Here is a 17,366-nt window from a genome sequence, read left to right as displayed (position 1 = left end):
TCAGATGAATGAGCTAGTTACAGGCCTTACATGATTACCCTCTTAGGATTGTCAGCTTGCACATTTGTCAGCTTCTTGGAGGGGCAGGTATTCTCATGACATGCAATTCAGGATGTGCTCAATCACTTAGTAACAAACAGAAGAAATCAAGTTGAAACAGAGACTCAATTAGCAGTGCTCATTTACTAAGATAACACGCTAATTCGCTGCTTGGTGGAAACTCCATTTTCCATTTTAATGAAAGCAGAGTTCCTGTAGTTCATGGGGAATATAGTTGATCCACAGAGCTATGTTATTCGTTAAAACAAGTCCTGCCTGCCACCCATTTGTGCTGGTTGGGGGTGTCATACGTTAGATAGAAAAGATGGCAAGATTCTCTCTTGTGGTCTGTTCCTAAGGCCACCACTTTTTAGGTAAATATTGAAAGGTTCTTCTCAGATCAGATTATTTACAGTGTTGATCCCCCAACAGCTAATCACTTATGGTGTCATTTCTAATAAATTCTGTATCCAAAATGACTTAGCCAATAGCCCATGTAGTCGACTGAGCCAGACAGTACTGAATTAGTTCCTTTCTTGCCAAGTGCATCAGAAAGAAAGCATAAGCTTTCAGTAGTCCCATGTTTCCCATTTGTTGTTTGTGGCCAATACCTAGAATAGAAGTAATTATCCCAATCACATAGTAGGCGCTCAGTAAATTATGACTAATTAAAATCATGGATGGTCTGAGGCATGCCAGGAAAGGTGGTTATCATAGATTAAAATCTACTCTATGAGTTACTGTGAACAAGCAGATATGAGGTGCAGATCCAGAGAACTAATTTTTTCTGTGACATTGACTAAGTCCTGCTTGCCAGCCTTCTGAATTCAACATCCCGAGTTCTTCAGTAATACTGGAGGAAATGCCTCCCTTTACATGGTAAAACTAAACTTTTGGCAGATATCTGTATGAATGCATAACAGAAAAAAATGACAAAAATCTGAAAATAAATGTTTGTTATGAATAGACCTGTAAGTGAAAGGAGTTTATAAATGTGTACTTGGAATTCAGTGATCAATCTTGTATCAGTAATTTGTTCATATACTGACTTTCTTAATATCTTCAAAAATATCTAGGGAATAGAATCATAAGTAGTAGACTTACAAGGAATATACTTCAACTTACATCAGAGACCTAAAAGAAAACACAAATGATTATTTCCCAATTGCTGCTTCTGAATAGTGTCTCTTACAGTATGACCACATCACCCAATAGGTGACAATTAATGCATTCAAGGCTTTATCAGGATAGGACACTTACATAATTTTGAGGGGAAAGATGATGTAACCTGTCTAGGAGATCATCAACATGTCCTGGAGCAGGCCATGGACAACTCTCTCTACATTGGGTGGTCCCTAAAGACTTTAGAAAACAGACCCCACTCCATCATTACTGAGAAAACTCAGGGCTCAATTGAGCAGCAAAAGCATCCGTTTCCTGCAACATCAGTGTCATTCAAGAAGTATTTCTTGAAATTATGAATAATTCAATGTAAGTGAACCCATTGTGATCACATAGTACAGATCAACCTATGCAGGCTATGGGGAAAATGCCAAAAACGTCACTTAAAATATTGTTGAGAAAACAGTACTAATGGAACTCAAAATGTGAGTACATGGTAGTTGTATTTATCAGACACTTAGAACCTGTAGCAAATTCTGGCTGCAGCATGGAGATATTGACAAACACTTAGGCTTGTCCTTCTTACTGTTGGCCTTTGGGTTTACTGTCTTTTTAGGAAGTCCTGCTCCTCCTCTCCCTTTTGTCTTCCGCCCTAGATGGCACAAATCATCTTCAAAATTTTTCTAATATTTAAAGTCGTATTTTACTATGAATTTGGTCTTTAGCAAGTCTAGAATATTTTTATATTTGAAATGAGGATCTAATTTTATTTCCTTCCAGAAGTGAATTACCGATTATATCAGCTTCATTTACTAAATAAACTATCCTGTCTCTTCCTATTGAGAACAGACTGACTGTTGCTATCACATTATACATATATATGAATGGACAAAATAGGCAGCAGAAGAGAATAGCAAATCCAAAAATATGGGTGTATATTATATATATAATTTTATATACTATATATAAATATAATTACATTATATATTATATATAAATATAATTATATGTTGCACATACATCTTACATATCATATATAAGGATAAATTATATATTTTATTACATACATTTTTATTTTTAAAAAATTTATATATGCATACATATACACATAGTTATCTATATAAAATAAATTTTTGGATCCTCTATGCTTTTCCACTCACATGTTTGTCCATTAATGTGTCAATATCATGTCATCTTTATATTCATCTTTAAAATCTATTTTGGAAAGTTCATTCTATTTTTTTTGACAAGTATGTCTTCTTCCATAGGAACTAAAAAGTTATTTTGTAAAGTTCCAGAATAATCTCATTGGGGTTTGAGATTGTCATTACATTACATTTATAATGTAGGAAGGACTTAGTTCTTTGAATTTGAAAGTTTTTAATAAATCTCTTTTATCAAGTCTTGTTCTTGAACTTTTGACAGTTTTACAATTTATATAGATACTCTACTTTCTCATTATATTTATAACCAAGTATAATTCAATCAAGATTTTACCATTTCTGTTTCTAATTAGCCTCTTATATAGGAGAAAACTGACTTTTATATATTTATGTTATATAGAACCATCTTGCCAAATTTTTTATTAGCAATAACTTTTTTGTTAGTACAACGTCAGCTTTCTTAGGTATGCAACCTTGTAGTCTTCAAATAAGGATTTTTAAATTTCCTTATTTCTGCTATTTAAGTTACATATTTAGTTTTCTTACTGTATTAGCTAGAACATCTATAGTGTGTTGAATTACAATAATGTTAGCATCCATAACCTTTTTTTAGTTCCTTGTTTTCGTAAGAAGGACTTAGGATTTCACTATTCAATATGATGCTTGCAATATGATTTTGCCAGTCTTTTTCGTGTTTAGAATTTTTTTCTTTTCATATTTTACTGGGAGTTTTGCTGCTGAGTCTTAGTAAGTGCATGTATATTATATATTTAAATTATCATAAAATTTGTGCCACTTAATTTGACATAAAAATTATATTAGACATGTTAATGATGATCCATCCTTGAATCTCTAAAATTAATCTTATTTGGTCATAGGTATATCTTGTAATTGTTTTAGTACATTTTAAGATTTGATTTTCTAAGATGTATTTTAATTATAATTTTTGCACCTGCATTGATTTGTGATTTTGGTTTATAATTTCCTTTTTTGTTAGGTCAGGGTTTTGTGTGTAGACTATGCTGGCCTCTTAAAAATGAACTCTCTATAGTCTGTAAATATTATTCTAACGTAGAATTTATGTGTTCTTTGATTAATAAGTAAAACTACAAGTGTAAAACCATCTGGGCGTGGTGACTTTTTAGAAAGCAGACTTCCAGCTTAGTTCATCTTTGATCAGATCAATTTTGTCATCTACCCTTGATCAATTTTGAGAACTTACATTTTCCCAGGAAATCACCCACTTTCTTAAAATTTTCTAATATAGTGCCCCTGAATGTGACAAAATTTATTTTACGTTTTAGTCACATTTGTCAAAAATTTGCCTATTTTATTAACTATTCTAAGGAATCAGCTCTTGCGTTTACTTATTCTTCTTTCACTTTATTTTATTGTTTTTTAAAATACTGGCTTTTTAGCTCCATAGCAGGACTATGGTAAGGTGAATGAGGCACTCTCCTTGGGCACGGAATTGAAAGAAGTGCCAAAATACTCAGTAATCAAGATAAGTCGTATGTTAATGCAATACTTTAAAACATCAAACCTAATGCCCCCAAAAAATCCCTGGTGGATTAAATTTTTCAATAAAGACCAGATCTGTATTACTGACTTTTCCTTTCGCTTCAGCTCCAATATGACTTAGCACAGCGCTGCTCCTGGTCTTTGGTTCATTTACTTTCAGGCTTGAAAACAACAACAACAATAACAACAACAAAAACAAAAACACCTTCCAAGTCTAGAATTTGCAGACCAGTCTATGTCCTCTGTGACTAGGAAACTTCTCCTTAGTAATCTTTGGTGAAATCTGTTATCTTTCTTTTGATGAATACTTATTAAGAATCTTTTTAATATAAAGCACCACCAGTGATGGATATAAAGATGTCCCTAAAAGTTTACATTCTAGAAAGAAAAAATATATACAAATGTGAAAAGTTTAGTTGACATTAGAGAGGGGGAAAAATTAGAGAAAAACATTATCTGGCAGATAGTATCAGGCTTATAGTTTTATTGCTCTTGGAATAACTCCTAAAATCCACCAGGTGGTGGAGTAAAATGAATTAACAATGCCATTTAACTTACATATTTTCCTAGTTGGAGATGTAATTTTACAGAGAAAGCCACAATTACATAGCACGTATTTTAGCTTATTTATGAATTTTCTATTATATCTTTAATTTTTACAAAGCAGAATGTATGTGTTGAAAGATTAAACATTTTTAGCCATCTGATATCCTTCTCTTGCAAGGCACTGTATAAACAAACAAGAAAGCGGTCTGGTTTAAAATAGGTCCAGGAGTATAATTTAAAACAAAAGAAAAAACCTAGAGGCAAACTCCCCTAAAAGATGATTATATGAAGCCTGCAAATTTTAGTAAAAGAATGAGGCTCTAATATTAGGCATCTTAGCTAGAATTAGTACTGTCCAAAAGGTTAAGATTATTGGGTTCTCTTTCATATAGTTCTTGTGTGACCTACTTTCCTCCTATCCAGAGATTTTTCAAATCAGATAAATTGATCTGAATGTCTGTATAATTCACTTTTCATGTGTATCTTTATTCATTATTAATATGACAGTAATCTTGTGTGTATTAAAACACATAAAAATGATATTTAATATGAATTCAAATTTAGGTTCAAATGACTTGCCTTGAGTCATAAAATTAATCAGTAGTCAAACTATCATGAGATCTGGAGTTCCTCTAAGTCCTGCTTTTCATCATGCTCCACTATCTAACAATGTCATCAGATGATGAAGATGAATTTAGACAGTCAGTTAGCAACCTATGTTGACATATCAAGAACTGCGGAATTCTAAAAAGAAATGAAAGATTGAATGACTGTCCCTGAGGAATTTACAATCTAATGGGATTGACACCGTAAGAATAATTATATTTTACCACTAATAAAAATGTATATAACCCAAATCATTTAAACAAATATATAACCATATATTATAGATCAAAACAGTATCCTAAACAAAAACTGGGTGCATTTAATTCGATTTGTAAGTATCTGAGTACCTACTAGATGCAGCATACTAAAATACTTTTTCCTTAATGAGTTTATAATCTAATTATATGACCTAGTTTAGATTAATTGACCCACCCTAGCTTACAAAAAAAGTGGCTAATAATGTAATTTTATTTCTAAATTAGATTTTCAAAGATAAAAACGTATCACAATAACCTAACATTAAATTACAAACATTAAGCCAATTACCATTACCAATAAGTGGTTGGTTTGATATTTTTCCACTCTTGAAAAAGAAAAAGAATTTGGTATGTTATCTGGTAAACTACAGCAAGGCAGTTTTTTTTTTTTTTTTTTTTTGCTGCCCTTATCTATCAGAACTCAGTCGCATGGAACACTCAATAACTATTTGTTGAACTGAGAAACATTTGCCCTCTTTCCCCACAAAGTCTCATAATTTTTTATTTTTGTGTAGCTGCTGCTGTCTTGCCTCTATTTCCCAATCTCCTCTTCCGTCTCCCCTTCACAGCTCTTCTCTGCATGCCCTGGCTTTGAGCAGTCTCATCCATTGTCACAGTTGCAGTTGATTCCTAAACCAACGTCTGTAAACTTGACCTTTGTGACTCCAGCCTTTCTAACTAAACTCTAAACATTTCTTTCTCGCTATTAGTATTCCACCTTAAACTCAGCCACTGAAATCAACTCATCATCTTGCTATTTAAAAATTAGCATCATCTTCCAACACTCTATTTCTAGCATATAGAAAGGGTTGGCTGAGTGCGGTGGCTCACACCTATAATCCCAAAGGTTTGGGAGGCTGAGGCGGGCGGATCATGAGTTCAGGAGATCGAGACCATCCTGGCTAACACGGTGAAACCCCGTCTCTACTAAAAATACAAAAAAATTAGGTGGACGTGGTGGCGGGCGCCTGTAGTCCCAGCTACTCCGGAGGCTGAGACAGGAGAATGGCGTGAACCTGGGAGGCGGAGCTTGCAGTGGGCCAAGATTGGGCCACTGCACTCCAGCCTGGGCGACAGAGCAAGACTCCGTCTCAAAAAAAAAAAAAAAAAAAAGGTTGACATGTACAGTTATGCAGGTTGTGCTCTGAACAAAAGCACTTGGCTGAGGGGTGAGTGGGGTCTAAAACTAGACTCTATTCACAGGCAATACACTTGGACACAGGGCTGTGTCAGCCTTAGGCAAATCTTTTTAGCATTTCCTCCACCCAAAGAGGATACCTTTGTCTAACGCACATAAAGGTGGCATATGTATTATTATTATCACCACCATTTTCTCCAACTCACCTATTTCAGAAACTCAGAATCTCCATTCTTTCTCTCCTCTTTTAGGCCCCCATAACATGACTACATTCACCACTTTCTTTTCATCCACACTGCCAAGGAGACCAGAGCAGTGCAATGCTTCATCCCTGCACTGTTTAAATGACCTCTTTGTTTAACTCTTCCTCTGCTCCTGTCTTTCGTTTACCCTCCAGTAGATTACCCTTCCTTAAAGCACAGTTTTGTCTTGTCATTTACCTGCTCAGAACCTTCATGGTTCTGAGCGCTACTAGCTGTGTTACCAGAAACAAACTTCTCAGACTACCATTGTTCAACCAGCCAGGGTCTAAAATATCTATGATGCCTTCACAATGTCCTGTACTTTGTGAACACTCACTTGTTGAATCATTAAATTTAAGATCGCCCACCATACCTTTCCAATACCCACTTCCACCTAAGTCCAACTAGTCCTCCTCATGTAACCTAGGTAACATTGTGAATTGCTGATATTTACAGAACTCATTCCTAACTATCCTATCTTCATAACCTCGGTGTTGCTGGTTCATTCACATGGGGCATTGGCCACACCCAACCCTCCAAAGCCTATTCCTGGAACTCCTCTCTGTAGAGTTTCCTTGTCTTTTGCCTATACTTGTCCTTTCTTTTAGACTGAATGCTGCATTTATTATGGCTTACTTGTGTTCTTTTCTTCTTTTAACATCATCCTAGGCTTGTTCCTCTCACTAGATGTTAAGCTTCTTGAGGTTAGCACATCTTTCTTGTTTGTATTTGCCTCCTCATAAGCCCTAGATTCAATGAGGAATGTGCAGATAATAAATATTTGTTGAATTGGAAACCATCGCCCAGTTGTACATATGCCCCAAAGACAGATTGACTGTTAGCCATTTGACTTTTCAGGTAAAAGGTACCATTGCATAATATGGAAAAGAAAAAATGTCATCTCGAAGGTTGTTGTTTTTAAATGTTTGTCCTGACAGCAACTAGACCACAAGAAGAACCAATTTTGATATTATTGGGTTTAATATATGAATGTACGATTGCAATAACTCACTCCGCATTGTGTTTTGGTAGAGAGACACTGAATTCCAGGAGCATGAAAAGATTCTGTCTCCGGATTTTCTTTCAGTTGCCCAAATCACTGATTTGTTAACAGAGGACATCGATGGAGTTCAAGAGTAAGCACTTCACTATTACAATCACATGTAGAACAGTTCGAGTTTTGCATCTGTAAACCATTGTGATTACATATTTAAGATTTCTTCAAAATATTTGTTATGATATTATGTGCTGAAATATATCTGGACTCCGAAACAAAAAAATTCTCAAATAACTGACTTTTTGCACTACTCAACAGTCTCCTTTATAAAGAAAATGTATTGCAAACCAGCTTACTAATACTTACCAAGAGCAGAGGTTTGTTGATAAAAGCAAGCTCTACCATATGCCATCTTCTTTTCTCTTTCATTCATAAAACTGTCAGTATGCACATTAACTTAAAGGATGTTCTCCCTCGTTGTAAGAAAAGTAAGTTGTGTCTTCTGTAATGATAATGGCCAATGCACTTTATTTTTCTGGAAATCTTGAGTATTTGCCATCCACCTGTGATTTTCATCAGAAATAATTCTATACTAAGTACTCTGATTGAGTACATGTTACTTAAAAATGTGAATACGATGGAATTTATAGGCAGTAATTCCAATATATGTACATCTCACTCTTTAGGCCATTTATTTCTGTAGTAGATCATCTATTTAGAACTTTTGTCAGATATATCCAACAACATAATATCCTAAAAGGTATTTTTTGTAATCACCCATTTAAAAAATGATCCTAATTTAGAATGGAAGCCTAATTGGCCATCATGTGTGAAGAGTGGGGATGATGTCATGCACTAGCATCCTGGTATCAGGTCTCTGCAGGCCAGTCCTTGGGACACAAGCAGGGTGTCGTGGACCATAACAGACAAATAGAAAATGACTCTGTCAGTGGTTATCACTGACAAATCTTACAAATGTTATAGCATAAAGATGACTCGCTACTGAGAAGGGAATATGACAAATGTCCTGTCTGGAAGAAAAATCCGAGAAGGGAAGGTTTATCAAGAACGGGTGAATAATACTGACAGGGCTCTTCCTGAACTCTCAGCTCCAGCGCTAGCAACCTCTGCTGGAAATTGATGATCTGTAATCAGCCATACCGCTTACTATCTGCATCTCTACAAGCATGAGTGAATTTAAAATTTCACAGATTTTTAAGCAAGTATCTCCTGATGATTTTACCATTTTTATAGAAATTAAGGTTTGTTAGGAATTCTGATTCTTAATGTAAGAAATGATTCATGATACCACTGATCATGTCTTTACATAAAATGTTATATTACTTTTCCAGGTAACCCCAAATGTTATAGATCATTGCAATACAAAACAATAGGTATTTGATACTAGGCAAAATAGCACAATGCAAATGGCACACATTTTATACAGTTCGTAATGTATTTATATTAAATGTCAAGTAAAAGATATTATATTAAATACAATTAATATTAAATAAAAGATATTGCAAATAAGTGCTTTTTAGAATTATTTCGTCCCACGTTGTAAATTTTGCTATGTATCATACTTTGTGTGATGATTTTTTTTTAATTATAGGCTCTCTTTGTTGTTAAATATCTAAATTCTGAACATATTTTTAATCTTTAGGGGGTAAGGCCTGGGATACAGTGAATGATACAGAAGGTGTTGCAGAAGTTAGCAGTATAACAACAGCCAGGTTCAATAGCAGGTTGACCTTTTTAGACTGTCTCATTAATGCAGAAATCACCTGAAGTGACCTCAAATTTTAAGACATCATCTTTGGATAAATAACATCAGTATTATGTTAGGAGCCATTGCTTTGTAAAACAATTTTCTTGAGATTTTTTACATGATTTTTGTAATAGTAATCCTGAAATATTTGCAATCTGTCACTCACTTTCAATTTAAAATAGCATTATTATAAATGGGGGTTATATGCTTTTTAAAATGACAGAAATATAGTTTAAATATCCTATCACCAAGTGACAGAAGTATGTGAAAATCATAGAGTCTAGAAAGTTATAAGCCTATTTAAATAAGTTAGAAGAAATCAGCACATTTCCCTACCTCTTAAAATTAAAAATTGCTCTCCATGAAAGCAGCCAACCAAATGAAACATTAAAGTATCATTAAAACATATTTCTGAAATTCACTGTAAGCAGTTAAATGTCTGGGTACATCTCTCATGATCCCTTAGCTGCTATCCATCATAAATATTTTAATGTAACCTTGACTTTATTTATAGATCCATCTCAATCTTTTTAAAAAAGAATAAGGACTAAAATGAAAGTAACTATATAAACACAAAAATAACATTGAGACATCTTTAATAACCTTTCGGTAACTAGGCCTCCATGAGCTATTTAGCTCTTGCCTTGAGGCTTATTTCTGCATGTCATATTTAAGAATCAAAATAAACCCCATTGTCAAGAACATGAAAGAAGAATGTAATATTTTTACCCAAATTCTCAGTGAGACAAAATAGATAGGCATATCACCTATCATCACTATACCAAACTTCCTAAAACACAGTGAATCATCTTTCTCTTTCCCTACATTCTCTTATGTTACAGCTGTAGCCATCTCTCCCCTCTCCCCTGTTCCAGCTCCCCTTATTCCCAGAGAAAAAGTTTACATATTTGCCAGTAAAATACTGGAAACTGTGCATTCAAACCGTAGCAGTATCTTGCTTCAAATGCCTCCCTACATAATCTTTGGAGTGAAATGACTGAGCAAAGAATGGAAATGATAAATCCTTAGCCCTGTGGTTCAAGTTAAAAGGGAAGAGACAAATGGTATTAGGGAAAGTGGTGGAGAGAGTGTCGGGGACAGCAAAAGTGAAAAAGGTCAAAGAGATTTCACCAAAATATTCTTTGGCAAGTAGTTACTGTCATTCAAACACTGCTAAACATTGAAAAGTAAAAATAAAAAGCAAAGAACATATGCAAATATTCAGGGCAAATACTTAATTAAAAATACATAGTGTGCAGATAGATGGCAGATGATGAGTACACTTAGAAGAAAAACTAACTGCTAGAAACAGAAGAAAATGTTAGGTTGAAGCTAATAATTAAAGAGGGCATCAGCTTCACAAAACAAGAGACCAAAAACTAAAAAACATGGTAAAATATATAGAGAAGTAGCTTTTAGAACTAAGGCAAGAAACTAAGGCTAAGAGTAAAACCAATGTAGAACTTACCTTGCTGAAAATCAAGTCAGTAACATGGAAGACAAATTTAAGAAAACTTACATAAAGTGTAGATTAAAGCAATTATTTGAAGAAGCTAGAATATACATTCAATGTAGTCAATCAGAAAAAAATAATCTACACTTCATAAAAGCTTTGATTTTAATATTTTAGTAGAATAAAACTTCATGTATTGCCTTTTTGTGGGATAAATTTAAAGCAAGTCACCTAAAGAGGAAAATAACAGGCCTCAGACTTTTCCTTAGCAAAGTTAGTCTGCAAAAATCAGTGGTGCAACAAGTCACCAAAATTTAGGAAGTCAAAAGAGTATGATTGCAAAATAAAATACTAATTTTGTCTGATGTTTAGTTATGGGGCAACAAAACATTGCAATATTTAGAACAACTCAGAAAATACAGTATTCCTGTGGTGTTATTGAAAAATTTACTTCATAACCCAGCTGAAAGATAAATTTTGAATATTAAACAACAAAACTGCCAATGAGAAATTGTGATGTAAGAAGCCTGGTAGTAACTACGGGTCATTTAAAATTAAAATTAAATCCAATATGATAATAATAGACGGAAATAGTTATTCTAGAACTTGTCAACAAAAATAGGCAAGCACATGAGAAAAAAGGTAATTGAATTTCCTTTTCTCACCAAAATAAAACTGAATTGAAGCAGATGACCCCTATTTACAGTAATGCTATTTTAAATTGAAAGTGAGTGATTGCAAATATTTCAAGATTAGTGTTACAAAAATCATAAAATCACAAGAAAATTGCTTTAAGAAATGGCTCATAACAAAATGCTTTTAAAAACTTGTATCATAAATCTAAAGGGTTAATATCCCTAAGTATGCAAAAAACTTTTATAAACTTATAAGAAAAAGTAACCAATAGAGGACATTAAAAAGAAATCCAATCTAGTAAATAAGCAAAGAAAGACATAAGATTGTAATCTTTGGCAGGGCGTGGTGGCTTACGCCTGTAATCCCAGCACTTTGGGAGGCCTAGGCGGGCAGATCACGAGGTCAGGAGATCGAGACCATCCTGGCTAACATGGTGAAACCCCGTCTCTACTAAAGATACAAAAAAAATCAGCTGGGCATGGTGGCAGGTGCCTGTACTCCCAGCTACTCAGGAGGCTGAAGCTAGAGAATGGCATGAACCCGGGAGGCAGAGTTTGCAGTGAGCCGAGATCGTGCCACTGCACTCTGGCCTGGGTGACAGAGTGAGATTCTGTCTCCAAAAAAAAAAAAAAAAAAAAACAGAAAAAAGTAATCTTTTCTATTAGATTAGTAGATAATGGACAAAATCCAAACTAGATTGGAGTATAGAAAAGTGGACTTTTCTGTGTGGTCTTGATGAAAGACCTATTTGGCACTGCCTTTCTGGAGGGAAGGTTAGCAGCATATCTCACCATGGCCAATATAATCCAGCAGTCTCAATTTTAGGAATTGATTGCAAAAGATAATTGGAGTTTTGGAAATATCTTAATTGATCATTTCTCTTTACTTGAGATTCTTAACCAATGGAGGACATCAAAGCCAATTTGGGAATACATATTTCTGATCTATTATTAATTGTATTTAGACCTCTCTCCTACTGATAAGACTTAAGAATGTATGAAGGCTTCCTACTTCTCCTTCCTTACTGAGTACTAATCCTTTTATGTTCATTACAATTTTTTCCCCGTCTGCAGCTTGTCTTTTCAATGTAGTTAGATTGTCTCTGGTTCTCCAGAAGTGTTTCATTTGTTTAACAAGGACCAACTTATTAGTCTTTTTCTTTATGATTTGTAATTTTTGGTGTCACTTTTAAGAAATTTTGGCCTATCCAAATGTCAGAAATATTTTTTTTATTAAAAGTTTGTAATTTTTGCTATTGCCATTTAAATCTTTAACCTACCTGGATTTTATTTTAGTGTATTGTGTGGGATGGTATTTTATTTTCCATTTGGATAACCAATTCTCTCAGCACCATTTTTGAAGAATTTATACTTCCTCTACTGATTTGAAATAATACCTCTGCCATATACCAACTCCCACATGTATTGGGTCTGTTTCTGGACTTTCTACATATTCCACTGGCCTACTTATTTATCTCATAACAATACCACAAGTTTTCACTATTGTGGAAGTTTTCATACTGACTTTCACTTAAGAGTAAATGATACTGTACATTAAACATTGAGAAATAAACCTTGCCAAGTAATGTCCAGTGCAAATTCAACATCCCTGGCTAATAGACTAAAACCCTACCACCACCATCATACCATCATCAGGATGTCTATATCTGCCATTTGAGTTGAATGCCTGAAAAAATGTATCAAAGTACATAGTGACATGCAATATAAAAAACTGACCTTATTGACCTAAAAATTAAAAATATACAATGTTCACATATATACATATATGTACATATATATGACATAACAGGAAATTCAGAGATAGATTAACTTCTAAGTTAATTGAGTGAAGGTCTAAATAGTATCATCGAGAAATGAGGCTTAATCTTAGAACCCATTTTTCTTAGGGTCATGAGATAACTGGCAGTAGCAACTAAAGCCACTTACTTGCTCTTTTTTATTTTTATTCAACAGAAAAAAAAGAAACTTCATCCTCTGTTATGAATTATTTAGAATAATTTAGGAGTGTGCCCATCATGGGACAATAATTATTACTGAGACATGCCAAATACCAAATGGCATTAAGGCAAGGGGTGAAATTACCATGATTAGCTTAGAATAATCAGAACTCGCTTTTGGGTTTGAGGTCTACCCTGATACCACTGTAGATGAAATGGATGTTGAAGAAATAGACCCATATCGACATCAGCTTTATTTGTTCCCAAACTTGTTTAATCTTGCTGTATTTATTAATCTGATTATATCATTTATTTTGACGTTAAGAATAATAGGGACTTCCATTTTTGAAGACGGCAGTAAAAAGTTGTCACACACATATTACCCCTCTCAAAATCACATAAAAACAACAAGGAAATACCACCTTCATCTTTGTCAAAACCAAGAGAATGCTAATGGTTCGAACCACAAAATATAAAGATGATGGCTACTGTCATTATAGATCAACCAGAAGTGCAGGAGAAAATATAAGGAAGGATGCTCATAGTCACAGAGCTTAGAATGAGCTAATATCTATATCTATATCTATATCCATATCTACCTATCTATCTACTAATCTCCCAGGAGGAGAAACCCTAAAGTACTATTCCAGGAACGCTTGTCTGCAATAGCAGGACCAGGGTGTGCAGGCTTGGAGCAGATTCTGTAGCACAGGAAATTGACTGTTTATATGATAATAAAGAGAGCCTATCCATTATTTTCTTTCTTTTTCCTTACCAATTAAAAAAAAAATAACAAATGCTAGAATAATTAACACAAAATTACTTCATACAGAAAATGCCTACTAGTTTGTAACTTGGCCAGGTCTCCACCTCCAGTGTACTTCCCAAAAGTAGGTATTCAAGGACAAAAACTCACTTCATCCAAAGATAAGGTGTAAACAAAGAACATGCATTCCAGGACACTGCAAGAAAAAATAGAAGAGGAACAGGAAAGAGAAATAGCAAATCAAACACACCAGAAAGATAGAACCGTGAGCAGACAAAAAATATAATCAACTATTTTATCATGAATTTTAAAACATATGAAGCAATTACAAAAAGCATACAACAGAGATATAAAAGCTCAAGGAAGAGATAAAGAAATAAAAAATTATAAAACTTGTTTTTAAGAAAGAGTAGAAAAGGAAAGATCTTGCAGAATTTGGGGGGGAATTTAGAGCCACCCACAGAAGAAATAACACTGCTAAAAACACACTAAGACACATAGAAGATGGTAATGAGAAAAGTATCCAAAATGAAAACAAAATAGACTTGAAAAATTTTTAAGATTGAGGAGAAAATTACAACTCTAGAAAAAATGACTAAAATACACATAATTGGAATTCTTTTTAAAATATAGCAGAAGGAACTGGGTGCAGTGGTTTACGCCTGTAATCCCAGCACTTTGAAAGGCTAAGGTGGGCAGATCACTTGAGATCAGGAGTTCGAGACCAGCCTTGCCAACATGGTGAAACCCTGTCTCTACTAAAAATACAAAAAAATTAGTCAGGCGCAGTGGTGGGCGCCTGTAATTCCAGTTACTCTGGAGGCTGAGGCAGGAGAATCGCTTGGACTGGAGAGGCAGCAGTTGCAGTGAGCCAAGATCACACAACTGCACTCAGCCTGACTGATGGAGCAAGGCCCTGCCTTAAAAAAAAAAAAAGTGTGTGTGTGTGTGTGTGTGTGTGTGTGTATGTACATATATGTGTATATATGTATATATATCATAATATTTAACAATTTAGTTCCAGAACATTTTCAGAAATAAAAGAAACTTAATTTTATAAATGAAAAAGGACATTGAATTTCAGAGAAAAAAATACTAGTAAAATTGCTATACATACACAAGGAAGAAAGAAAGGGAAGGGGGAAGAATGAGGAGAACCAGAAAATAAAGAGGAAGAGAAGGCAGGAGACCAAAAATAGAGTTTGCTCCCCACTCCTCGTTCTGTCTCTCTCTCTTTCTTTTTTGAATGTCATTTTGGTTTTATGAAATTTGATGTAACTGAATATTTTCAGATTATGGGCATTATAGAATTTTCATTAAAGAAAAAGACCTGTTTTCAAAACTTAGGAAAAGAAATGGTTCAATATCTAATCTGACTTAATGTGTGGATTTTTCTTTTATTTTACAGAAAACTGGGAACATTTTTGAATTTCAAAAACCTTGAAACTTGTTTAAAGGATGCCATTCTACTAGATTATTATGTATCTGGATTTTTGTGGGCTAGAGGAATGGATTTTTCTATTATTCAGTATTCAAAATTTATGACTTTACTAGCTATGTTACTTCAAAATCTTAAAAGTAAGTACATTATTTTTCTTTTTTTAAGTAAAACAAATTCAGTTTACCATCTAAATTGAGGTTCTTAAGCAAAAGTTATAGATTTTATTGTAATTCCTTTAATGAAAAATACGGGTTTTTCCTGAGTATAGCAAATATATAGTTCATATTTCCATTGAGTTATAAAACCTCACGTAATACTTAACAAAGGTTACAGTTTTCTTAATAGTCAATTTGTCAAAGGTATGTTAATTTCATTTTAATGTTGTATCAGTGTCATCCACCCTCTAAATATCTGAGGACTCTGTGATATTCTTGTAACCTTTCCGTAAATTTAAAACTACACTGAAATTCAAGGTTTATCAGTAACGATTAGCTATCTCTAGAATAGAATACCAGGCAGCTATAAAAAGGAAAAAATGAAGAAGCTTTCTGTGTATTGTATGGGAAGCAATATATAGTTATTAAGTAAAGCAAGGTGCAGAACTACATGCTTTCATTAATAAAAGAGGCAAAAATAAGAATCTATCCATATTTTTATTTGTGTGTACACAGAGAAATGCTGGAAGATACAGAAAAAAACTAATAATAGATATTCCCTGGGGTGAATGGTAGTAAGAACCGGGCATGTGGGCAACAGATATTGGAGGAAGTCTTTTCACAAGATTTCTTCGTATGCATTTTTGAAATATGAATACATCACTTATACAAAAATTAAATTTTAAAAAAGAATATGTAACATGAACAGTCCTAAGTTTTGGCAACTTCTGAGCTGAGTATTCATACACTAGAAATAGAATAAAGGAAAGTAAAAATTTTCATGGACCTCACATCCCAAATTTGAGAAGATATTTCTTTTTTAACCTTTTCCCGTAACTCGTAACTGACTCAATAACATTTTTTTCTAGATGAAACTTTATACTGTTGATATTACTGTAAAAATGAATTTCTAAAACCTGAGCAGGATCCCTCCAGCTCCTCATAAACCATGAGAAAGAAAGTATATATGTAGAACCTAACCAGAAAAAAAGCAAGGAATCTAGTTTTTCCTTCTGGCAGAAAAAAAAAAAAAAAAAAAAAATCTCTCCACACTTTTAAACTGAACAAAGTTATAGTCATCATTAGAAAAGAATGTAATTTTAGCCAAATGTGCCAAGGAAAAAGGTAAAGTATGTTTACACTTCAACTAGGTAGCACTAGAGTCCCGAGCACATAGCCACCACTCCCATTCAGCAACATCATAATAGAAAAAGCCCAAAAGAGCACACTCTGGGCCTCTGGCAGGGGTGCACTCTGTCCAGTGTGGGAATTCCATTTCATGCTAGCTCAGTCTCTGATCGATCCTTGTCTCAAACTTGAGCTGCATATCTACCAGGCATTCTACAGTCAACCCATCTGGAATCAAATTGGATCAAGCTAAAAAATATGGGACACAGAATTTGGAGACTTGTCTTAACAGTATATATTGTGAGGTCTAGTTTTTCTAGGACCTGACTGAACATTAGTGACTTGTTTTTCTAAGACCACCAGAGCGGGCACAAAAGAACCAGCAGGTAGGCAAGTGTAGGAGCAAAACTGCAAGTTTATTTTGGTAACCT

The 17,366-nt window shown here is 34.1% G+C and overlaps 1 protein-coding gene across 2 annotated transcripts in view; it reads left to right on the top strand.

The window, feature by feature from the left end:
* The window catches only part of LOC105513259 (chromosome unknown open reading frame, human C10orf107), a 108,282-nt gene that overhangs the window by 1,560 nt on the left and 89,356 nt on the right, over positions 1-17,366 (top strand). The window contains exons 2-3 of one of the 2 annotated variants that reach the window (XM_011944106.1): positions 7,667-7,770; positions 15,620-15,789. In XM_011944106.1, coding sequence (XP_011799496.1) covers positions 7,667-7,770; positions 15,620-15,789 — 274 coding nt within the window. The remainder of the gene's footprint in view (positions 1-7,666; positions 7,771-15,619; positions 15,790-17,366) is intronic. The other variant, XM_011944107.1, reaches the window with a different exon arrangement.

This window comes from Colobus angolensis, unplaced genomic scaffold (assembly GCF_000951035.1).
Source record: "Colobus angolensis palliatus isolate OR3802 unplaced genomic scaffold, Cang.pa_1.0 Scaffold226, whole genome shotgun sequence".
In the NCBI taxonomy this organism is placed as follows: Eukaryota; Metazoa; Chordata; class Mammalia; order Primates; family Cercopithecidae; genus Colobus; species Colobus angolensis.
This window is presented reverse-complemented; position numbering and strand designations above follow the sequence as displayed.